At 44.4% G+C, this 25836-nt stretch overlaps 2 protein-coding genes across 7 annotated transcripts in view; both read right to left on the bottom strand.

Annotated features, from left to right (window-relative positions):
* The window catches only part of LOC141270715 (uncharacterized), a 669979-nt gene that overhangs the window by 471790 nt on the left and 172353 nt on the right, over positions 1–25836 (bottom strand). The window lies entirely within an intron of this gene.
* LOC141270765 (oocyte zinc finger protein XlCOF8.4) overlaps positions 9838–25836 on the bottom strand; it is a 34742-nt gene continuing 18743 nt past the window's right edge. The window contains exon 5 of the mRNA XM_073680878.1: positions 9838–12820. Within this exon, the coding sequence (XP_073536979.1) occupies positions 12483–12820 (338 nt within the window). The 3' untranslated portion in view covers positions 9838–12482. The remainder of the gene's footprint in view (positions 12821–25836) is intronic.

The following is a 25836-nucleotide window of genomic DNA, read 5'->3' as shown; positions in this document are numbered from 1 at the left end:
GGCGCTGGAGGAGTGGCGCTACCTGCTTGAGGGGGCTCTATACCCGGTGATCATCTATACGGATCACAAAAATCTGCCATATCTCCAGAATGCCCAAAGACTCAATCCGCGTCAGGCCCGGTGGTCTTTGTTCTTTGCCCGCTTCGACTTCATCCTACATTTCCACCTGGCGGACAAGAATGTCAAAGCCGATGCCTTGTCCCGATCCTTCCTGTCCTCCGATCTAGAGGAGGAGCCTATGCACATCATCGATCCCTCCAAGGTGATGAATGTGGCCCCCTTGGATGTAACTCGTCTTCCACCCGGTAAGACGTTTGTAGCGTTGCCAGACCATGAGAAGGTTCTTCGCTGGGGCCATTCTTCTAAACTAGCTGGCCATGCTGGCCAAAAGAAGACCTTCCAGCTCATTACCTGGCATTACTGGTGGCCTACCCTGCAGAAGGATGTGGTAGACTTCATCTCAGCCTGTTCATCTTGTGCCCGCAACAAAGTTCCCAGACATTTACCAGTCGGTCATCTCCTGCCTCTTCCCGTACCTGCTGCCCCGTGGCAACACATTGCTATGGACTTTATTACCGATCTCCCTGTTTCTGCTGGTTGTACAGTCATTTGGGTTGTCGCGGACCGCTTTTCTAAAATGGCCCACTTCATTCCTCTGCCTGGTCTCCCGTCTGCATCTGAGCTAGCTAAGGACTTCTTTCACCATATCTTTCGTCTCCATGGCCTACCCCTCCACATTGTGTCGGATCGAGGGGTTCAGTTCACCTCACGCTTTTGGAGAGCTACCTGTAAGCTGCTGGAAGTCACCCTGGATTTCTCCTCCGCTTACCACCCTCAGTCCAATGGTCAAGTAGAGCGGATCAACCAGATCCTTACCAGCTACCTCCGGCACTTTGTCAATGCTCACCATACTGATTGGGTGGACCTCCTACCATGGGCCAAATTCTCTTATAACAATCATGAGAGCGAATTAACTTCCAAGTCCCCGTTCTTTATAGTCTATGGCCAACTCCCCCGGATTCCGTTTCCCGTCTCCGCTTCTGTGGACAACCCTGCTGCGGAGTCCCTGGTCAGTGATTTTTCCACTATTTGGGAGAATACTAGGTCCGCACTTCTTCAGTCTTCCGAGTGGATGAAGAGATTTGCTGACAAAAGACGTCTGGATCTGCCTCAATTCCGTCCGGGGGACAAGGTTTGGCTCTCCTCCAAACATGTGCGGCTCTCAAAATACCCTCCTACAAGCTGGGTCCTCGGTTCATCGGTCCATTTGAGGTCCGTAAACAGATCAATCCAGTGGCCTACAAGTTGAAACTTCCACCCACCCTACGCATTCCCAACTCCTCCCACGTATCTCTCCTCAAACCTGCTGTCTTTAACTCTTTCTCCAATAACTCAGGTACTCCTGCTAAGGTTGCTGCTGAGGACGTTTTTGAGGTAGAGAATATTCTGGCCACCAAGAGGGTAAGAGGGAAAACCTTTTTTCTGGTGGATTGGAAGGGGTTTGGCCCTGAGGAGAGAACTTGGGAACCCAGGGAGAACATCCACGCCTCGCTTCTCCTTGAAAAATTTCTTGCCAGCCTAAAAAAGAGGGGGCGTAAAGGGGGGGTACAGTAGCATCGGCGTCTCTGCCTCCTGCCAGGCAGAGACGCCGTCCCTCTCACCTCCCCGCACGGCATCCTCCTGTGGTCCTCTTCCTGCAGCAGCCGGCGCGCATTCCTTCCCGGGCACTGTGCTTAGGGAGCGCGCGCTCTCTCTCACTTAAAGGGGCCACGCGCGCCATCCTTAGGAGTCCCCGGCCAATAGCTGGAGGACCTCCCATATTTAAGGCACCTCCTCCAAAATGGAGGTGCCCGAGCAAAAGTTGTTGCACAGTTACTTATCTCTGCTTCAGCCCTCAGGTTCCGCTGTTAGCCTGACTCCTCGTCCTGCCTGCCAGCCTGTTATCTGCCCGTTACCTGCCGAGCCTGCCAGCCCGCTCACCTGGAGCGCTCACCTGTTACCTGCCTGTTACCTGCCTTGTCTGTCAGCCCGCTCACCTGGGATCACCCGCCTGTTACCTGCTGTGTCCGTCAGCCCGCTGACCTGGGAGCGCTCACCTGTTACCTGCCTGTTACCTGCCTTGTCTGTCAGCCCGCTAACCTGGGAGCACCCGTCTGTTACCTGCTAGCCTACCTGGAAGCTCTGCCATCAATTGCTGTGACCACCTGCCTGGTAAACCTAGAGACTACTACTTGCTCTGCTGTCACGTACCGTGACCACCTGTCAGCTAACCAGAGACTTCTGCCTGCTTGCTGTGTCCATCCGTCATACCGGTCAGTCCCAGCCATCTGACCCATGGGAGCCACCTGCTCTCTTACAAGGTCATCCCCAGAGTAGCACCTGGTCCCTCTGCCCAGATCCTCCCTGGTCACGGAGTCGTTAGCCGCCGTCCGACCAGGGTCGGTTCGGGTTGATACTTAGTCACGCCCCTCTGGGACCCTCCTTGCACCGCGGCACAGAGGTTCCACCACCCGGACCCGTAACAAAGGTGTATTGCTGTGCGGCTGCCAAAGAAAGGGAGTGGAGTAGCCCGTCCAGTAACATAAGTTGTCAGTTGTCTTCAGATAGGACATGATGGTGTGGTTCACTAGTGCTTTCAATAACATTACCACCTATACCAAGCCTATTGCCCCATCCACCGCGACCTCTCTTTTTCCTACCCATGTTGCTCAGATAGTGTGGTAGGAGCACACTATTAGCAAAACAAAATTAGATTTTTTCCTCTTCAACAGCTCTGAACACATTAATTTCAGCGGCACTAAATAACAAGGTAAGATATGGCTTGCTGTATAACATTACTAACAGAAGAAAGTATTTTTTTAGTGTGGATGAGGCCTATATAACATATGAGATATTCTCCAAACTATTTCAAACTAAGATGTCCCCTGCTGTATAACGTTAGGAACAGAAGAAAGTATTTTTTTTACTGTGGATGAGGCCTGTATAACTGTTAAATATGCTTATTTTTGTATATTTATTATATATAGGACTGCTTACCAGATGCGATTCTTCCAGAGAACATATCACAATATTCTTATGAAAAATGTAGGGGTTTATTCTTGGATTGTCCATTAAAAATAAATAATTGCGGCTGTTACATAATAGTATAATAGGTGAAATACAGTAGTTACAAAGAGATTGATAAAGAGTGTCCATCTTTCCCTGGATCCTCAATGGTAATTTTCGCCTGTCTTTGTTGAGCACATGTCAGGATGCACCATGTGTCTGGGCCTTGTCAGCTGTTTCCTCAGCATGTAGATCCTCCATCTGATGTAGTGTGAGGTAGCAAGAGAGAGAACTAGGGGGCTGTCTCACATGGGTTATATAGGCCTATATACAGTACAGACCAAAAGTTTGGACACACCTTCTCATTTAAAGATTTTTCTGTATTTTCATGACTATGAAAATTGTACATTCACACTGAAGGCATCAAAACTATGAATTAACACATGTGGAATTATATACTTAACAAAAAAGTGCGAAACAACTGAAAATATGTCTTATATTCTAGGTTCTTCAAAGTAGCCACCTTTTGCTTTGATAACGCTTTGCACACTCTTGGCATTCTCTTGATGAGCTTCAAGAGGTAGTCACCGGAAATGGTCTTCCAACACTCTTGAAGGAGTTCCCAGAGATGCTTAGCACTTGTTGGCCCTTTTGCCTTCACTCTGCGGTCCAGCTCACCGCAAACCATCTCGATTGGGTTCAGGTCTGGTGACTGTGGAGGCCAGGTCAACTGGCGTAGCACCCCATCACTCTCCTTCTTGGTCAAATAGCCCTTACACAGCCTGGAGGTGTATTTGGGGTCATTGTCCTGTTGAAAAATAAATGGTGGTCCAACTAAACGCAAACCTGGATGGAATAGCATGTCGCTGCAAGATGCTGTGTTAGCCATGCTGGTTCAGTATGCCTTCAATTTTGAATAAATCCCCAACAGTGTCACCAGCAAAGCACCCCCACACCATCACACCTCCTCCTCCATGCTTCACGGTGGGAACCAGGCATGTAGAGTCCATCCGTTCACCTTTTCTGCATCGCACAAAGACATGGTGGTTGGAACCAAGGATCTCGAATTTGGACTCATCAGACCAAAGCACAGATTCCCACTGGTCTAATGTTCATTCCTTGTGTTCTTTAGCCCAAACAAGTCTCTGCTGTTTGTCGCCTGTCCTTAGCAGTGGTTTCCTAGCAGCTATTTTACCATGAAGGCCTGCTGCACAAAGTCTCCTCTTAACAGTTGTTGTAGAGATGTGTCTGCTGCTAGAACTCTGTGTGCCATTGACCTGGTCTCTAATCTGAGCTGCTGTTAACCTGCGATTTCTGAGGCTGGTGACTCGGATAAACTTATCCTCAGAAGCAGAGGTGACTCTTGGTCTTCCTTTCCTGGGGCGGTCCTCATGTGAGACAGTTTCTTTGTAGCTCTTGATGGTTTTTGCAACTGCACTTGGGGACACTTTCAAAGTTTGCCCAATTTTTTGGACTGACTGACCTTCATTTCTTAAAGTAATGATGGCCACTCGTATTTCTTTACTTAGCTGCTTTTTTCTTGCCATAATAGAAATTCTAACAGTCTATTCAGTAGGACTATCAGCTGTGTATCCACCAGATTTCTGCACAACACAACCGATGGTCCCAACCCCATTTATAAGTCAAGAAATCCCACTTATTAAATCTGACAGGGCACACCTGTGAAGTGAAAACCATTTCCGGTGACTACCTCTTGAAGCTCATCAAGAGAATGCCAAGAGTGTGCAAAGCAGTCATCAAAGCAAAAGGTGGCTACTTAGAAGAACCTAGAATATAAGACATATTTTCAGTTGTTTCACACTTTTTTGTTAAGTATATAATTCCACATGTGTTAATTCATAGTTTTGATGCCTTCAGTGTGAATGTACAATTTTCAAAGTCGTGAAAATACAGAAAAATCTTTAATTGAGAAGCTGTGTCCAAACTTTTGGTCTGTACTGTAGGTTATATAGGTTATATAGCACCTGTTCTTCTACATATGGTACTAACTTTACCCTGAGCTAAATATACAAGAATAGCACATTTATCCAAAAGCAAAGAAAATACCAGGACCAATGGTACAGCAAGATTCATAAAAAGATACATTTTATTGAATAAAAAACAAACAAATACTACCATAGACAATCCAATATACAGGCAGGATGATGCACCTAAAGTTGAGTGAGCAACTGAAGTAACCCAATGATATATAAATAGTTAATTGATTTAGTTTAAAGTGATATAGTGCTATATAAATCTTGGGTTACGTAGGGAATATATCAACTACGCATAATAAATACGTATATGTTCAAAGTAAATATATATTATACTTGTAAACCAACATGATTACAGGGAAAATAATACATGATTAAGTAGATTCCCTCAGTTAGCAATATATAAACAACTCATAACCACACAATAATGAAGTCAGTTGCTCACTCACCAACAAACCCAATGAGCATTTCGCAATAGCTTCATCAGCTATGAATGCAAAATGTATCTTTTTATGAATCTTGCTGTATCATTAGTCCTGGCATTTTCTTCGCTTTTAGATATATTTACAGTTAATAATGCCAATTGGGACACCTTATATACAGTGGGTACGGAAAGAATTCAGACCCCTTTAAATTTTTCACTCTTTAGAATTTACCAAATTGCTGCAATGAAACACAGTTCATTTTTTTCTCATTAAAGTACACTCTGGACCCCATCTTGACTGAAAAAAAACAGAAATGTAGAAATTTTTGCACATTTATTAAAAAAGAAAAACTGAAATATCACATGGTCATAAGTTTTCAGACACTTTGCTCAGACACTCATATTTAAGTCACATGCTGTCAATTTCCTTGTGATCCTTCTTGAGATGCTTCTACTCCTTCATTGGAGTCCAGCAGTGTTTAATTCAACTGACAGGACTTGATTTGGAAAGGCACACACCTGTCTATATAAGACCTCACAGTTCACAGTGCATGTCAGACCAAATGAGAATCATGAGCTCAAAGGAACTGCCCAAGGAGCTCATAGATAGAATTGTGGTAAGGCCCAAACTGAACAATTGTAGGAAAAGAGCCTTGGTGGGAGAGGTAAAGAAGAACCCTAAGATCACTGTGGCTGAGCTCCAGAGATGCATTAGGAAGATAGGAGAAAGTTCCACAAAGTCAACTGTCACTGAAGCCCTCCACCAGTCGGGCCTTTATGGCAGAGTGGCCCGATGGAAGCCTCTCCTCAGTGCAAGACATATGAAAGGCTGCATAGAGTTTGCTCAAAAACAACTGAATGACTCCCAGACTATGAAAAATAAGATTCTCTGGTCTGATGAGACGAAGATAGAACTTTTTGGTGATAATTCTAAGCAGTATGTGTGGAGAAAAACAGGCACTACTCATCACCTGCCCAATACAATCCCAACTGTGAAACATGGTGATGGGGGTGCTTTTTAGCTTCAGGGACAGGACGACAGGTTGCAATTGAAGGAAACATGAATGCAGCCACGTTCAGAGATATCCTGGATGAAAACCTCTTCCAGAGTGCTCTGGACCTCATACTTGGCCAAAGGTTCACCTTCCAACAAGACAGTGACCCTAAGCACACAGCTAAAATAACAAAGTAGTGGCTTCAGAACAACTCTGTGACCATTCTTGACTAGCCCAGCCAGAGCCCTGACCTAAACCCAATTGAGCATCTCTGGAGAGACCTGAAAATGGCTGTCCACCAACGTTCACCATCCAACCTGACGGAACGGGAGAGGATCTGCACAGAAGAATGGCAGAGGATCCCCAAATCCAGGTGTGAAAAACTTGTTGCATCATTCCCAAGAAGACTCATGGCTGTACTAGCTCAAAATGGTGCTTCTACTCAATACTTAGCAATGGGTCTGAATACTTATGACCATGTGCTCTTTTAGTTTTTCTTTTTTTAATAAATTTGCAAAAATGTCTACATTTGTTTTTTCAGTCAAGATGGGGTGCAGAATGTACTTTAATGAGAAAAAAATGAACTTCAGAATTTACCAAATGGCTGCAATGAAACAAAGAGTGAAAAATTTAAAGTGTTCTGAATACTTTTTGTACCCACTGTATACCAGGGATTTTTTGCAGTTTTTTGTATAAGAATAGCACATTGTAATGTCAGCTAAAAAACCTAGCACAAGGCTAATGCAATTCATGCACTACAGAAAAATGAATAACTATAATCAATATTTAACAATAACATACGAGATATTCTCCAAACTATATAAAACTGAGATGTCCGCTGCTGTATAACGTTAGGAACCGAACAAAGTATTTTTTTTACTGTGGATGAGGACTGTAGTACATACGAGATACTCTCCAAACTATTTCAAACTGAGATGTCCCCTGCTGTATGCCATTAGGAATCAAAGAAAGTATTTTTTTTTACTGTGGATGAGGCCTGTAGAACATAGGAGATATGCTACGAACAATTTCAAACCAAGATGTCCCCTACTGTATCACGTTAGGAACAGAAGAAAGTTTTTTTTTTCACTATGGATGAGGCCTGTATAACATAGAATACAGTATATGCTCCAAGATATTTCAAACTCAGATCTAGCCTGCTGTATCACGTTAGGAACAGCAAAAAATTGATTTTTTTAAATTCTGCATAAGCTCTGCATACAGCTGAATTTCACTGCCACTAAAGGACTAGGTGGCTTTAGCAGAAGGTAACACGTTTGCAAGAAAAAAAATTTTTTTGTACTCTGGCTAGCAACATAAAAAATCTATTGTTTTACTCTGAAAATAGCTGAAGTTCAACTTCACTAATATAGTAGGTGGCTTATAGCAGAGTGTATCACGTTTGCGACAAAAATATCTTTTGTTGACTCTGCCTAGCAACAGAAAAAATATTTTATTTTTTACTATACATACAGCTGAATTTCACCCACCAAAAAATGACAAAGTGTGATACTATAGCTTGCACTATCACATTAGCAAATGAAAAAAAAAGTTTTTTGTGCTCTGCACTGAGAATCTCTGCAGAGTCTGCATACAGCTGAATTTCAACCCCACAAAATCAAAAGATGGCCTACAAGGGCTTGCTTGCTTTATCACATTAGCAAGTGAAAAAATAGATGGAAGGCATACTCATGCATACAGCACAATACAGGCAGTGCACAACACAGTTCTATGCCATGAGCCCTGCTGTTTCTGTCTGAATCTCAGTAATCGCACAAGAAAAAAAAATGTGCAAGGTCAATTTCACAGGTACTCAGCAGATGACTTATCTACACTATCTGACTTCGAAAAAAAGTGCCCATCTATCTAGCTAATATCTCTCATTAAACAGGAGCACACTCAGCAGCAGTGTCTATCACCGGCAGTGACATTCATAAAATGGTGCTGAAGGAACATGGCTGCTATTTATATAGAGAAGACATGTGATTTCAGCAGCAAATGGCAGAAGCCCTTGTGTCTGGACAGTGTGGATGCTTCCTGCGCTCTGATTGGCTAGTCGCGCTTTGCTCACTTAAAGTTACAGGAAAAAAAAAAGGATTACAAGCGTGCCACGGCAGACCTCTTCTGAGCTCTCCCCAGCCCCTCCACTCAGCTAGCACATCCCCTGCTCATCATACACAAGCACTATGCTAGCCAAACTGTTAAAAATGCTGTAGTTGGCCCGCAATCACATTCCCGCACTTAATCGGCGAACAGTGCCAATTTCCCCAAATTTAAGTAAAAATGCTCGCCTTTCTGATCACGAATCCGAATGTGGCACATTCGTGCAGTATTTAACTTTTGAGATCGGATTTCAGACATATTCGCTCATCACTAGTGGTGAGCACCTTGAATCCACAAAAATGTTTTAGCCCTACATTTTTTCCAGATTTTACATTTTCTCACTGGGAAATGGGTAAAAATAGCACTAAAATGTGTCATAAAATTTCTGCACAGAGTGGAAATACCCCATACAGTACAGTACTGCTTAGCCATACGGCGAGACTCGGGAGGCATGGAGTGCTATTTGCCTCCTAGAGTGCAGATTTTCATAGCACAGTTTGCGGACTCCATATACAAAGCCCCCCAAGCGTTTGAACAGCCGAATTATGTGCAAAAGATTTCCTCTGGACTCCGTCTGGTCTCTGTTCACCATTGTCCTTTTTTTCAGAGGAGCCCAAAACTGTGGCTAACTGCACTTTTATGCATGGCAAAAAGTCTAACACAGCCGGATCAAAGGACAGACAGAGTTCACTGTGCCTCTGCCTCATTATAGGGAATCTTCCACCACGGGTTCCATTTGAATCACGTATTTCAAAGATGTACACGGAAACCCCGGTGTAAGCGCTCAGCGTAGAGGGCAGGACAAATGTGACCCAAGCCTTACTGCAATCTTTGGGACGCACAATGAAAAAATCAACAGCAGGTGAAGAATTGGTTTTATTTATTTTTTACACCGTTCCTCGTGCAGTATAAGTGATTAGATGACTTTATTCTTCGGGTCGGTGCGACTTTGTGATACTAGATTTATATCGGGTTTTCATGTTTGGCTGCTGTCACACACTAAAAATGCTTTATTTTGTAAAAACTAGTTTTTTCATTCCCATATTTTGAAAGTTGTCATTTGTTTTTTTTCTGGGACAAGTTGATGTTTTTATTGGTAGCATTTTTGGGCACATGACATTTTTGATCGCTTTCTATTCTGACTCATGGTAAGATTATTAATATTAGACAGTGTAGGACTATCCTGAACGGGTTCACCTTGTCGCGGTGGGATAGCTTTGATACTATTTTTGATCAAAAACATTGTTACTAAGAACCCTATTTTATTTAAATGCACTTGCTTTTTATTTATTTACAGCAGGGTTTATGTTCACTTTGCTTCTTGCAGGTTTTTCTGATTCATGGCCATTGTGAAACATGCATTTATGTGCTGCATGTATACCAACTCAACCAAGCTCAAATTTTGTCTTTTTTTTCTATGAAATCAAGATTGCAGGTAGAGAATACAAATGTTCACCATTTGCTGATGATCTCCTGATCTCTATTACCAATCCACATAGATCTGTCCCCTCTCTGATTGAATTGAAGCACTTTAAGAAATGGTCACACTTCAAGATAAACAATGACAAATCTGAGGAACTGAATTTCTTTCTACCCCAACAATTAGTGAACACTCTGAAGTCCAACTGTCCCATTAAATGGCCCCTAAGTGACAATATTAACTATTTCTGCATCGATGTTCCCTCCGATCTCGAGGCTATTCTCTATCAACTTTCAATTGAGTTTCTCCCGGTTGGATCTTAACTCTTGGAATCGGACAGAATTCTCCTAGTTTGGCAGAGTCAATATTCTTAAGATGACAGTGCTTCCTAGACTGCTACTGTATACCTGCTGCAATCCATCCCGGTGTATATACCTTCCACTTTTTGCGTTAAAATTAAACTTTGTTTTAGTCGTTTTGTTTGGCCATCAAATGAAGAATTAACTTCGGCACTTCAAGTGGCAAGTAAAACGAAAGTTTATATATTAACTTGTATTTACAGACATTCAGATTAAGCCAACGTTTCGGCCCGTATGTGGTCTTTATCAAGGTAAGTCTGTAGGTGCTGTAGAATGGCGTCATCAAGCCATCCAAGAATCCAGAGTCCCCTTGAGGAAGGCATTAGCGCCGAAACGCGCATCGGGGAATCACGCTCAGTGCAGACTCCACGTCTCCCATTAAGGTAATGATGATGAAAGGTGATCATGTGTGATGATGAAGGATAGGGATACGAACAATGGGATATGATTATTTACAGCATATAGATAGGTTTGTTCATGTTCTCCCTATGTATTAACATATTCTCCCCATCACATGACACTAGGGAATAAGGTGATTTGAGAGATGAGACACCTGAACCTTGCGTGACACCTGCTTGTTTTTAAGTATGTTTTAAAGCTATGTATGTATTTTTGGCACATGTTCTGTCACTCTAGACTCTCTGTAATAAGATTTTGAATAAAGTTTTTTCATACTCTCTATAAAATGGGCCATATGATCATTGTTTTTTGCTTCGGCACCCTCTAGTCAAGAATCCAGTATAATAGTATATCCTGCCCAAAAGATGCTAGTGGTGTCGGTTTTTGCGATTCCCGTCGATATTATCTAGCATCAGCCCATGCAAGGATCCTCAATTTGTTGCATTGCATTAAAAAATACTTTGGGTCCGCATCACAAACGATATTTACTCGGTGTCGGCATCCTCGTTTCCATGGACTCGGCCCCTTTTGGTGCATAATAATATTTCAGCATCATACAGCATCAGGCAGACACTGAAGAGTGTGAGCGATGGCTTGGTTGATCAGAGGAACCATTGATGCCTATAACTGATCACTCTAGGTTTCCACCTGACTCTTCCGCAAGTAGCTCCATTTGATACGCTCTTACCCCTTTCTACTATCCTAGGTGACTGTCCTCATAGGATACGTTATAATTTTGAATACACATTTTGAAACTAACTGGTTCCACTGGGAAACCTTCCCCTATTTTCCACTCTACCAAACTATCCTAAGGTGTCTTATAGTTTGTCCCTTCTTTGCACTCCCATAGACCAACAAATTGTCAAATACTTTACCGCCACTTGACGTCCTTACACCCTGATTATAACCCAATTTACTCTCTAAAAGTGATGAATACCTATGGATCCCCGTGATATTTCTTTTTCTTCTCATTACCTACCATCCTTTAAGCATCTTGCTTATCCATATACTACATCGGTTTCATATTTATACCATGATTATCCCTCTTTATTCATATGCTTTGAAGCTTTATGTAATGAAGTCTCTATATTGCTTTTTCCTGTTCTTCCTCTTTCAGACTTAGATTTTCTGTTTATTATTATATTATGCTGTTACAAAATCAATAAAACTCTGAACTTGTTTTCAGATTAAAATATTTCCCACATACTGAACATGTAATAGCTTCTCTAATGTCTAACAAGTGAATTTTCTGATGTCTAACAAGTACAGATTTCTCACTATAACGTTTCCAACATTCTAAACAGAAAATGCCTCATCCCGTGTGAGTTTTCAAATGTGAAATGAGCTGATATGTAACAAGTTTTGATTTCTCTGTAAAACATTTTCCACATTCTGAACATGAAAATGGTTTCTCACCCGTGTGATTTTTTCTGATGTCTATCAAGACTTGATTTCAAACTGTAATATTTCCCACATTGTGAACATGAAAATGGCTTCTCCCCTATGTGAACTCTCTGATGTGTAACAAGATTTGATTTTGCTGTAAAACATTTTCCACATTCGGAGCATGAAAATGGCTTCTCTCCTGTGTGAATTCTCAAATGTGCATCAAGACATGCTTTTCGACTAAAACATTTTCCACATTCTGAACATGAAAATGGCTTTTCTCCTTTGTGAAATTCTCTGATGTGTTAGAAGTGTTGATTTATCACGATAACGTATCCCACATTCTGAACATGAAAATTATTTCTTCCTTGTGTGTATTTTGTGATGTGCAACGAGGTGGTGTTTCACTGTAAAACATTTCCCACATTCTGGACATGGAAATTGTTTCTCCCCTATGTCAGCTATTTCATAGTCAGCAGCCCTTCTGTAACTTTTGTTTTGCATATTTGTCCTTGATGAAGCAGAAACAAGGACCTGCTGAAAAGGATCAGATGACAGATTTTTTCTGATAACATCTTGAGGTGTATTCGGTATAATGACATGTTCTTCACAAGTATCTGATGTGATACCAAGAATATCTGCTGAAAAATCTGAGTGTATCAGACATCCCTCAGAGCTCCTGGTACAGTCACCTGCTAAGAATAAAAAAGATTTTATTATTTTTAAGTAACATTACAATTAAATATTACTATTTATCTTATATATTTTATAGCATTTCCATGCAAACTGCAATACAAGTCAATTATTGACAGACTAAGACAATAGACCACAAAGAGGGACTGAGATTACAGTGTTAGGTCACCAGGTTATGTCCTTACTAGTGTTGAGCGAGCACTAAAATGCTCGGGTGCTCGAAGCTCGGGCCGAGCTCACTGTGATACTCGGGTGCTCGACCCGAGCAACGAGCCCAATGTTAGTCTATGGGAGACCCGAACATTTTTGCGGCGGCTCCCCCGGCAGTCTGTAGAAAGCCTAAAAAGTGCCCAAAACGATAGTGACAGTGCTCAAATGACATGGGGACAGCATGGGGATCGCCCCTGGAAGCATTTCTGACCCCCAGGTCACTGCTGTCAACAACGTGGTCAGAGGTATTAAGCCACTTTAAGGCTGAGTTGACACGATGCGTTTTTCATGCGTTTCCGCGGCGTTTTTGCAGTTGCGTAAACGCCGCGGAAACGCATTAAAAACGCATGGTAGAAGGGCAACAATGTTCCCCAATTGAAATCCGCATGTGCTGTGCCCATGATGCGGATTTTTCCGCAGCGTAAACGCTGGGGTCAAAAATCCGCAGCATGTCAATTAATTTTGCGGAAACGCTGCTCTTTTGCCGCCATTGACTTGCATTAGACCGCATGGAATCCGCATCACTGTATATGTTGATGCGCTTTTCATGCGGTCTAATGTGCGGATGGTACCAGGTACCATTAAAAAAAAAAAAAGAATAAAATAAAAAATATATATATTCTCACCTTCTGACGGCCCGCGCAGCGCTCCTGCTTGGTTCCCGGCACTTCGGGGTTGAATGAAGAAGGACCTTCGCTGACGTCAGAGTCATGTGACGGGTCACGTGACGCTGACGTAGGAAGGTCCTAAAGTCTTCACTGCCGGCAGCCGGGACCGAGCGAAGCAGGACACCTGGGGCCATCAGAGGGTAAAGTATAGATTTATTTTTTATTTTTTGACATTCACACACTATATAAATCAATGCCGGCTGCATGGATTTATATAGTGTAAAGTTGACAAGCACTTTCCAAGTGATGCTAAAATCGCTTGGGAAGCGCTTGTCATCCCGCATGCGGAAATGAAAGTGAAGACCGCTTCATTTCCGCATGTCCCTGGCAGGAAACCGCATGTACAATCCGCATGTACAATCCGCATGCGTTTTTTCCTGCCAGAGAGATGCAGAAACGCTCAGGAAAAAATCCTGAGCATTTCTGCATCGTGTGCACATACCCTTACAGGCTCACAATACAACGTTCAAAAACGAAAGTGAAAGTGCTTTCCTGTGAAATATGTTAACCCCTTAACGACCATGGGTCTTTCTGTTTTTGTGTTTTCCTTTTTTGCTCCCCTTCTTCCCAGAGCCAGAACTAATTTTCGTTCAATATGGCCATGTGAGGGCTTATTTTTTGCGGGACGAGTTGTACTTTTAAACACCATCACTGGTTTTACCATATCGTGTGCTGGAAAATGGGAAAAAAATTCCAAGTGCAGTGAAACTGCAAAAAAAATGCAATTCCACAGTTGTTTTTTGGGTCCTTTATTTACCACGTTCACAGATTGCTAAAACTGACCTGCCATCATTATTTTCCAGGTCGTTACGAGTTCATAGACACTAAACATGTATAGGTTCTTTTTTATTTAAGTGGTGAAAAAAAAATCCAAAGCTTGCTAAAAAAAACAAAAAAAATGACGCCATTTTCCGAGACCCTTAGCTTCTCCATTTTTCGGGATCTGGGGCCAGGTGAGGGCTTATTTTTTGCGTGCCGGGCTGACGTTTTTATTGATACCATTTTGGGGTAGATCCGATGTTTTGATCGCCCGTTATTGCATTTTATTGCAAAGTTGTAGCGACCAAAAAAACTTAATTCTGGCGTTTAAATTTTTTTTCTCGTTACGCCGTTTACTGATTGTATTAATTCTTCTTTTATATTGATAGATCGGGCAATTCTGAACGCGGCGATACCAAATATGTGTATGTGTTTTTTTTTTTTATATATATATATATATTTTATTTTGAATGGGGCGAAAGGGGGGTGACTTAAACTTTTATATATTTTTTATTTTTTTAAAAACTTTTTTTTTACACTTTCTGCTTGCTTCTATAGTCTCCAGAGGAGACTAGAAGCAGCAGTTGTCTGAATGCTTCTACTGCATACAAGCGATGAGCAGATCGCTTGTATGCAGGAGAAATGCTCACTTGCTATGAGCGCTGACCACTAGGTGGCGCTCATAGCAATTGAGACATGACAACCACAGGCGTCTGCTGCAGACCCTGAGTTGTCATGCCCACCCATTGGTGACCCGCGATCACGTGACGGGGTCACTGATGGGCGGGGCTTAGGACTCCCGGAAGCGCGAGTTAAATGCCACTGTCAGAGATTTAACATGTTAACAGGCGCGGGTGGATTGCGATTCCAATAATCAGCTGACATGTGCTCGCTTCAGTGCGGGCTCACCGCCGGAGCCCCCGCTGAACTGGCCTTCCCGACCTGGTGCGTACTATTACTGACCAGGTCGGAAAGGGGTTAAGGAACATCCTTTCCAGGGTAAAGACTTGTGTATAAGGTAAAATAAATAACCAAAAACAAAAATACTCCTCCACACCTTGGGCTATGTTCACAAGTAGCATTTTTTATGCGTGTTTGCACGTTTGTATTGCTTTCAACCGTGACAAATGCATTCACCGGGAAATGTCATTTTAACATTTTACAACCTTATCTGGCCATGTGCTGTGTGACACATGCATACAGTGCTAAAAAGACATGGGAACAGCATGGGGAAGACCCCTGGAAGCATCTCTGACACCCAGGTCACTGCCTAAAAGTGTGCCCATCAGAAGTGATCCTTGCCGCATCAGAAGATGCAGACTTGCAACTATCCCCGTGCAAGTCCTTGTCCCAGGGCAGTGTTCAATTGTACCTCCCCCATAACTTGCAATACAAGCGCAAGTATGCAGCCTGCCACCCACCCACCCCCAGGCTGCAATACCATACTGCTAGCTTGCTTGCACTTGAAATTGGGCCTTTTAGGCATGTGGAGGTGGAATCTGGGCACCACGTCATGGCTGCGTCGGTAGCCTGGTATTCATACTCAGTCCCCAGCCGCCCCGCGGCCGGGTGCCCACACACAGTCCCCAGCCGCGTGGGGGTGGCCGGGTGTCCATAAACGGTCCCCAGCCGCCCCTATTTGTCCCGGTGCGCCTTATACACAAGCACGCATACCAAAACATTACCTGTGCCCTCCCCAGTGCATTTAGTGGAAAGGACAGCCTAACCACAAACACGTGGACAAGTGAATGTGGCCAGGAATGGTCCATCTCACTGACGCCTTCACACTGGGTTAATATTGTGGAAGTCGGGACACAGTTGGACACTGGGATGCAACACGTCCTCCAGACATAGAGGATTGCGGGTCCTGGGTCAATCAGGCTTCAACACAAAGTTCAGAAGGTAGAAAGCAGCAGTGGTCGGCCTCCTACACAACGAGTAAATTATTCATGATCATGAGGCCATCCACCTCCTTAGCTTTCTGTTCCTTGGAATGCAAGCGCATGTATGTAGTAGCAGCTAGGCCTGAGGTGGTCAGCGTTTTGGCGCATATTCTACCTCCTTCGAGGATTGCTGGATGTTTTCCTGCTACTATCCCAGTTCTATGACTCCCGTTAAAACAAAGCTTCAGGTGATGAATGATGGATGAGGTGGTGGCAAAGGAGAAAGAGCAGGAGGAACAGGGACCATTCACATCAATATCAGGCCAGCCAACCACACATGTCATGTAGGATATGTTTCTGTACCAAAAGGAGCGGTTCAGCTACACAGTTATAAGGCATACAGTGAATGCAATGCCTACCAAAAATTTCGAGGCACTCCAATGCCCCTTGGAAATGACATGGAGGTCAGAGGGCGTTAACTAAACCTTTTTTTCGATTTATAGCAAGTGGGTCTCCCGTGCACTGTTGGCCTAAGCAGTGAATGGAAGGCTTTCCAAAAATTATGAGGAACTGCAATGCCCCTTACAAGAGCCATGTGTGGCACCCCAGGGGTCTGGTTAGCACAGTAATAGAGATATTACGTCGGAGAGCAAGTGGGAGGTTTCCTGGTCAGGATCCCTTAAACATGCAACATCCTCCTGCCCCAGTCCTGGGAGGGGAGAATTCTGCCCTTATAAACTGGATCTGGGGCGGAGGTGAGTGAGTCAGAGAACAGTCAGAGTCAGAGTGAGAGCAAGGGAAAGTAACAGCAAGGAGCTCTGTAGGAGCTAGGAGCTAAAGACCAGGGGCTGGAAGCAAAGCAGAGCTTGCCCTGGCAGAAGACAATAGGAACCGGACACAGGAGTCCGAAGCTGTGAGGACTTATATATCCAGCAGCAGAAACCAGCCGGCAGGGGATTTCAGGTCCTCTGGCCATAGAAGCCCGGAGGCTCAGTCACAAGCAAGGAACCAGCACCGCCGTCGTGGAGCGGAGGCTAACAGAAGGCCCCAAGTCACCAGCCATACGGGTGAGCACTACACGGTATACTCAGGGACGTGGGCTACATCTAGCCGCTTACAGCAAGGTAGCCAGGAAGAGTGCAGACAGACGGGGAGGCCTACAACTCCACCTGGCCAGGGGAACTCCTGCTTGCTCACAGACTGACCAGGCCTCTTATGCTAGCCAGTACTCCCGGGAGGGTCTACCTTATAATCATCAGTAAAGACCCTGAACTGCACTGCAAAGACTCTGAGTCGTTCCTGCTGCGCTCGTGCACCATCACCCCCATCATCCACACTCACTGCCCTGAGGCTATACTCCTCCCGAGGGGAGTTATCTCATTTTACGCTGCGCACACAACACCAGCCTCAGCGCTCTGCCTCGCAGCGGTGGTACTCCCAGACCGCAATCCACGGGTGGCGCAGTCGGACAAGTAACCTCAAAACCTAAGAAAGACTGCCACTGGTTTGACCAGCCTGAGCCACGGGACCGGGTCACCGCCACGGAGACTACAGACCCCAGAGACCCGGCACCGGGTATCCCACACACGTGTACACACGGCCCAGGGGGCGCATCACATGTAGTACAGCATATTACAAACATAAGTCCCATTATTGGGGAGTGGGTGTCCCATAGTATTTGCTTATGCCTTGCAAGCAAAAGCTGCCAAAAATTAGGACGGAGCAACTTGCAATGCCCCTTAGAAGAGCCATGCAGTACAGCATATTACAAACATAAGTCCCATTATTGGGGAGTGGGTCTCCCATAGTATTTGCTTATGCCTTGCAAGCAAAAGCTGCCAAAAATTAGGACGGAGCAACTTGCAATGCCCCTTACAAGAGCCATGCAGTACAGCATATTACAAACATAAGTCCCATTATTGGGGAGTGGGTCTCCCATAGTATTTGCTTATGCTTTCCCAGCAAAAGCTGCCAAAAATTAGGACAGAGCAACTTGCAATGCCCCTTACAAGAGCCATGCAGTACAGCATATTACAAACATAAGTCCCATTATTGGGGAGTGGGTGTCCCATAGTATTTGCTTATGCTTTCCCAGCAAAAGCTGCCAAAAATTAGGATGGAGGAACTTGCAATGCTGGCACCCTGGTGGTATAGTGGTGGTGGAGGCTGAGGATAAGGAGAAGAAGATTAAACAGCCGAAACGAGGAAGCGTATACCCATGTGTGGGTGTGAAGCGGTGCATGTGAATACACCTCCCGAAATAACACAGCGGATTTGACTTTATGTTACTCTGCTGTCATTTGGTGGTGATGAGAAGTCTGGCCCAATCCAGCCCTTGTTCATTTTGATAAGGGTCAGCTTGTCAGCATTGTCAGTTGACAGGCGAGTGCGCTTATCAGTTATAATTCCCCCAGCGGCACTAAAAACACGCTCCGATAACACGCTAGAGGCAGGGCAGGCCAGGACCTCCAAGGCGTACAGAGGGAGTTCATTCCAAGTGTCCAGCTTGGATACCCAATAATTAAAAGGCACAGAGGAATCACGGAGGACGCTGGTACGATCGGCAAGGTACTCCCTCACCATCTTTTGAAACTTTCCACTCCTTGTGAGAGTACCCCGCGCCTCAGGGCCTGTAAGCTGGGCGGGTGTCAGAAAACTGTCCCAGAACGTTGACAGTGTTCCCCTGCCTCTGCTGGATTGGAGTTGCATCTCTCTCGCCTGTACGCCTTGGTTGGGCAACGAACTGTGACCTCTGCCGCTAGCGTGTTCAGATGGGAATTTTTTTAAGAGTTCTGCAGCAAGGGCCTTCTGGTATTGCCCCATTTTTGTAGACCTCTCCACCTCAGGAATAAGAGAGTGAAAGTTCTCCTTGTAGCGGGGGTCTACAAGTGTCACCAACCAGTAATGTCTGTCACCCAACATTTTGACAACGCGAGGGTCACGGTTAAAGCAGCGTAACATAAAGTCAGCCATGCGTGCCAGACTGGTAACGGGCAAGATTTCCGTGTCCTCACCAAGATTACGACTGACCATGCTCTCCTCCTCCTCTTCCTCCTCCCCCCTGTCCTCAGGCCACCCATGCTGAACCGACGGTATGACACTTGTACAGGTACTACCGTCTACAACGCATGATAGCAGCTCCTGTTCTTCCTCCTCCTCCTCCTCCTCTCCCGCATTGTCCCCCAATGCACGTTGGGATGAGATGAGGCTGGGCTGTGTGTAATCGCCCGCTACGGCTTCTTGATCCATCTCATCATACTCTGGCTGCAATGCCTCCTCTTTAATTCTCTGCAGAGAGCGTTGCAAAAGACAGGCTAGTGGGATGCTGACACTAATGATGGCATCATCGCCACTCACCATCTTGGTGGCCTCCTCAAAGTTTGTCAGGATGGTACATATGTCAGACATCCAGGTCCACTCCTGAGGTCTTATGTGTGGAGTCTGACCTGAATATCGACGGCCTTGTTGCAGCTGGTACTCCACAACTGCTCTCTTCTGCTCACAAATCCTTTGCAACATGTGGAGGGTAGAGTTCCAACGTGTGGGGACATCACACACCAGTCGGTGTGCCGGAAGCTGCAAACGCTGCTGCAACACAGCAAGGGCGGCGGAAGCTGTAGCCGACTTGCGAAAATGAGCTGACAGGCGGCGTACTTTCACGAGCAGATCTGGCAACTCGGGGTACGATTTAATAAACCGCTGAACCACGAGGTTAAGCACATGAGCCAGGCATGGTACGTGTGTGATCTCACCTCGCCTCAGAGCCGCCACCAGGTTACGGCCATTGTCACACACGACCATGCAGAGATGTATGTTCAGCGGTCTCAGCCACAGATCTGCCTGCTCTTTCACAGCTGTCCACAACTCACAAGCAGTGTGAGGTTTATCACCTAAGCTTATGAGTTTCAGCACAGCCTGTTGCCGCTTGGCGGAGGCAGTACTGCAATGTTTCCAGCTTGTAACTGATGGGGTGATATCTGAGATGGAGGCTGAACATGAGGAGGAGGAGGAGGAGGAGGATGCGCAGGAGCTGTACACTGTGGGGGCAACTCTGACTGACATAGGGCCCGCAATCCTCGGTGTGGGGAGGATGTGTTCCGTCCCAAGGTCCGACTGGGTCCCGGCTTCCACTATGTTTACCCAGTGTGCCGTCAGAGAGATGTACCATCCCTGGCCACAAGCACTTGTCCACGTGTCCATTGTCAGGTGTACTCTCCCAGTAACTGCGTTGTTGAGGGCACGGCAGATGCTTTGGGACACGTGCTTGTGTAGTGCGGGGATTGCACACCGGGCAAAATACTGTCGGCTGGGGACCGAGTACCGAGGGACGGCCACCGCCATAAGATTGCGGAAGGATTCCGTCTCCACCAGCCTAAAAGGCAGCATTTCCAATGCAAGCAGTCGTGAAATGTGCGAATTTAGGACTGTGGCCTGTGGGGCGTTAGCTGCTAATTTCCGCTTTCGTTCAAAGGTCTGGGATATGGACAATTGAACGCTGCGGTGGGACGTGGACGTTGATGCTGTTTCTTGAGAAACTGCCATAACAAGTGAAGACTGAGAGGAGGGGGCATCTTTACATGCAGTATGGACAGGGGATTGCCTTGCACACACAACAGGGGGTTCTATTGCACGCACAACAGTGGAAGAAGCAGTGGTGACACCCGCTGACACTGGTCGTGGACCCTGGGTTTCGCCCCACAAAGTCGGGTGCTTTGCTGCCATGTGCCTGATCATGCTGGTGGTGGTCAGGCTGGTAGTTTTGTCACCCCTGCTGATGCTGGCATGGCAGGTGGAACATATGGCCTTTTTGGGGTTATCAGCAGAGTCTTTAAAAAAATTCCAGACTCTGGAAGACCTACCGCTTGTACTGGCAACGTCCCTCGTGTTGGTGTTAGGGGGAACGGTTGCCTGCCTTCTGTCTGCGGCCACCACACTGCTTCTTCCTGCCTGTTGGGGTACTCTGCCTCCCTCCCCCTGTGTGCTGCTGGCCTCACTCTGCATGTCCTCCTTCCACGTTGGGTCAGTTACTAGATCATCCACCACCTCCTCCTCTTCCACTTGCGCACCACGATCCTCCTCCTCACTTCCTGGCAATTGTATCTTGTCATCGTCCACCTCTTGTGACAGATTGCCAACGTCGACTTCCTGTGGCCGTGGCTGTTCAAATATTTGGGCATCGCAACATGGGATCTCCTCTTCCACCACTTCAAGCGTATCAGGCGAGGGGCCCAAATATGGAAATGGACCAGTGAACAGCTCTTCAGAGTGTCCAAGTGTGGGATCACTTGCTGTCTGACGACACTCGGCATGGTGGGAGGAAGGAGCATCAGGGTGAGGAGGAGTATGCGGTCGAGACTCACGGCCACTAAGAGTTGACCGTGTGGAAGACAGACCGGAGGTGGTGGTGCCCAGGTAACTGGAAGTATTGTCTGCTATCCAATTAATAACCTGTTCACACTGATCAGTTCTCAATACTGGTGTTGTTCTGTGCTTCCCTAGTAATTCGGTCAAGAAGTGGGAGCGAGAAGATGTGGCTGTTGGTTGTGGCACATTTTCACCTTGGCCACGGTCCCGTCCTCTGCACGAACCATCACCAGAACGTCCACTTCCACGTCCCTTGCCACGCGCCTTGCCCATTGTAAATGAAGTAAAATAGCTTACACTTGCACTATCAATGGAAAAAGGGTAAGAAAGAGTAGATTAGAACCGTGGAAGAGGAAAACCACAGTTATTGTTTACTGGGGTATACCACACTTTTTTAAATAGAGATATTTGCGGCTGAACAGTGAGCGACACACTCAAACTGCTTTTTTTTTAGATACCAAAGGCCCAAAACTGGATAGTACAGCGATTTGACCCGTGGAACTGCGAAACCACACTGGGATGTCGGGCCTACACAAGACTATTTTCAACAGATATATTTTTGTGTCACAACAGTCAGGAGACACTACTGTTTTTCTTTACGGAAAAAACTACCAAAACCTGAATAATAGAGATTTTTTACCGTGGAACAGCAAAACCACAGTTATAATTTACTGGTGTATACCAGGCTTTTTAAAATATATATATATTTGCGGCTGAACAGTGAGCGACACATTCAAACTGTTTTTTTAAGATACAAATGGCCCAAAAGTGGATAATACAGAGGTTTGTACCGTGGAACTGCAAAACCACACTTGTATTTCTCGGGCCTACACCAGACTATTTTCAACAGATATATTTGTGTCTGAAAAATCAGGGAGACACTATTTTTTTTTTTTTTACAGCAAAAAATGCAAAAAGCAGGATAATAGAGATTTTTTACCGTGGAACAGCAAAAGCACACTTCTGTCTCTCTGGCCTACACCAGACTATTTTCAACAGATATATTTGTGTCTGAAAAATCAGGGAGACACTATTATTATTTTTATACAGCAAAAAATGCCAAAAACAGGATAATAGAGATGTTTTACCGTGGAACATCAAAACCACAGTAATAATTTACTGGTGTATACCAGGCTTTTTAAAATATGTATATATTTGCGGCTGAACAGTGAGCGACACACTCAAACTGTTTTTTTTAGATACAAATGGCCCAAAAGTGGATAATACAGAGGTTTGTACCGTGGAACTGCAAAACCACACTTGTATTTCTCGGGCCTACACCAGACTATTTTCAACAGATATTTTTGTGTCTTTGTGTCTGAAAAATCAGGGAGACACTATTATTATTTTTATACAGCAAAAAATGCCAAAAACAGGATAATAGAGATGTTTTACCGTGGAACATCAAAACCACAGTAATAATTTACTGGTGTATACCAGGCTTTTTAAAATATATATATATTTGCGGCTGAACAGTGAGCGACACACTCAAACTGTTTTTTTTAGATACAAATGGCCCAAAAGTGGATAATACAGAGGTTTGTACCGTGGAACTGCAAAACCACACTTGTATTTCTCGGGCCTACACCAGACTATTTTCAACAGATATTTTTGTGTCTTTGTGTCTGAAAAATCAGGGAGACACTATTATTATTTTTATACAGCAAAAAATGCCAAAAACAGGATAATAGAGATGTTTTACCGTGGAACATCAAAACCACAGTAATAATTTACTGGTGTATACCAGGCTTTTTAAAATATATATATATTTGCGGCTGAACAGTGAGCGACACACTCAAACTGTTTTTTTTAGATACAAATGGCCCAAAAGTGGATAATACAGAGGTTTGTACCGTGGAACTGCAAAACCACACTTGTATTTCTCGGGCCTACACCAGACTATTTTCAACAGATATTTTTGTGTCTTTGTGTCTGAAAAATCAGGGAGACACTATTATTATTTTTATACAGCAAAAAATGCCAAAAACAGGATAATAGAGATGTTTTACCGTGGAACATCAAAACCACAGTAATAATTTACTGGTGTATACCAGGCTTTTTAAAATATATATATATTTGCGGCTGAACAGTGAGCGACACACTCAAACTGTTTTTTTTAGATACAAATGGCCCATAGAACTGCAAAACCACACTTCTATTTCTCTGGCCTACACCAGACTATTTTCAAAAGATATATTTTTTTGTCTGAAAAATCAGAGGCACACTTTTTTTTTGGGAGGGGGGGGGGCACCAAAAGGTTAATAAGATGGGTATTTGTACATTGTGAAGGAGGGAAAAAAAAAGAGGATTTAGATAAAAAAAAGGATTTTTCCTGGCCCCCGGGACCTGGAGCTAAGTCCAGCAATTTCAGCAACAGGAGCAGCACACAGGACTGTAATGCAGCGTTTGCTGGTATAACCACTTACTAGTGTTGAGCGAACATGCTCGACACTGCTCGGTACTCGCCCGAGCATCACGCTACTCGGGGATGTTCGGCGAGCACCGAGCATTTCCGGGTTACTCGGGCGGGAGCTCGGGTCTCCACCCTGCATGTTTGGCGCTCTTTACAGAGCCAATGAACATGCAGGGATTGCCAGCCAGTCACTGTAATGCCGCAGCCATGTTGTTTGTGGGCATTACAGTAATTGGCTGGCCGCACAGCGTCACCTCGAGTATTTAAAACCGGGCGCCGCCATCTTGGACACAGTCGCTCCGGATCAGACAGTGTAGGGACAGCGCTGCTGATTTAGGGAGAGATATATCCTGCAAAATAGTTAGTGTAGGGTCTGTAAAGGCTGCCAGATCAAACAAACAGTCCTTCTCAGGACTAATATCCATCCCAGGTATATCAGGCAGGCAGGCTGTATAGGAGACGCAGTGGTTATACCAGCAAACGCTGCATTACAGTCCTGTGTGCTGCTCCTGTTGCTGAAATTGCTGGACTTGGCTCCAGGTCCCGGGGGCCAGGAAAAATCCTTTTTTTTTATCTAAATCCTCTTTTTTTTTTCCTCCTTCACAATGTACAAATACCCATCTTATTAACCTTTTGGTGCCCCCCCCCCCCCCCAAAAAAAAAGTGTGCCTCTGACTTTTCAGACACAAATATATCTGTTGAAAATAGTCTGGTGTAGGCCAGAGAAATAGAAGTGTGGTTTTGCAGTTCTATGAGCCATTTGTATCTAAAAAAAACAGTTTGAGTGTGTCGCTCACTGTTCAGCCGCAAATATATATATATTTTAAGAAGCCTGGTATACACCAGTAAATTATTACTGTGGTTTTGATGTTCCACGGTAAAACATCTCTATTATCCTGTTTTTGGCATTTTTTGCTGTAAAAAAAAAAAATTGTGTCTCCCTGATTTTTCAGACACAAATATATCTGTTGAAAATAGTCTGGTGTAGGCCTGAGAAATACAAGTGTGGTTTTGCAGTTCCACGGTACAAACCTCTGTATTATCCACTTTTGGGCCATTTGTATCTAAAAAAAACAGTTTGAGTGTGTCGCTCACTGTTCAGCCGCAAATATATATATATTTTAAAAAGCCTGGTATACACCAGTAAATTATTACTGTGGTTTTGATGTTCCACGGTAAAACATCTCTATTATCCTGTTTTTGGCATTTTTTGCTGTATAAAAATAATAATAGTGTCTCCCTGATTTTTCAGACACAAATATATCTATTGAAAATAGTCTGGTGTAGGCCAGAGAGACAGAAGTGTGCTTTTGCTGTTCCAAGGTAAAAAATCTCTATTATCCTGCTTTTTGCATTTTTTGCTGTTAAAAAAAAAAAATAGTGTCTCCCTGATTTTTCAGACACAAATATATCTGTTGAAAATAGTCTGGTGTAGGCTCGAGAAATACAAGTGTGGTTTTGCAGTTCCACGGTACAAACCTCTGCATTATCCACTTTTGGGCCATTTGTATCTAAAAAAAACAGTTTGAGTGTGTCGCTCACTGTTCAGCCGCAAATATATATATATTTTAAAAAGCCTGGTATACACCAGTAAATTATTACTGTGGTTTTGATGTTCCACGGTAAAACATCTCTATTATCCTGTTTTTGGCATTTTTTGCTGTATAAAAATAATAATAGTGTCTCCCTGATTTTTCAGACACAAATATATCTGTTGAAAA

This window comes from Phyllobates terribilis, unplaced genomic scaffold, assembly GCF_046119375.1.
Source record: "Phyllobates terribilis strain yellow unplaced genomic scaffold, ASM4611937v1 Scaffold_5__5_contigs__length_657084704, whole genome shotgun sequence".
In the NCBI taxonomy this organism is placed as follows: Eukaryota; Metazoa; Chordata; class Amphibia; order Anura; family Dendrobatidae; genus Phyllobates; species Phyllobates terribilis.
The sequence above is the reverse complement of the archived record's forward strand: the minus strand, read 5'-3'. Positions and strand labels throughout refer to the sequence as shown.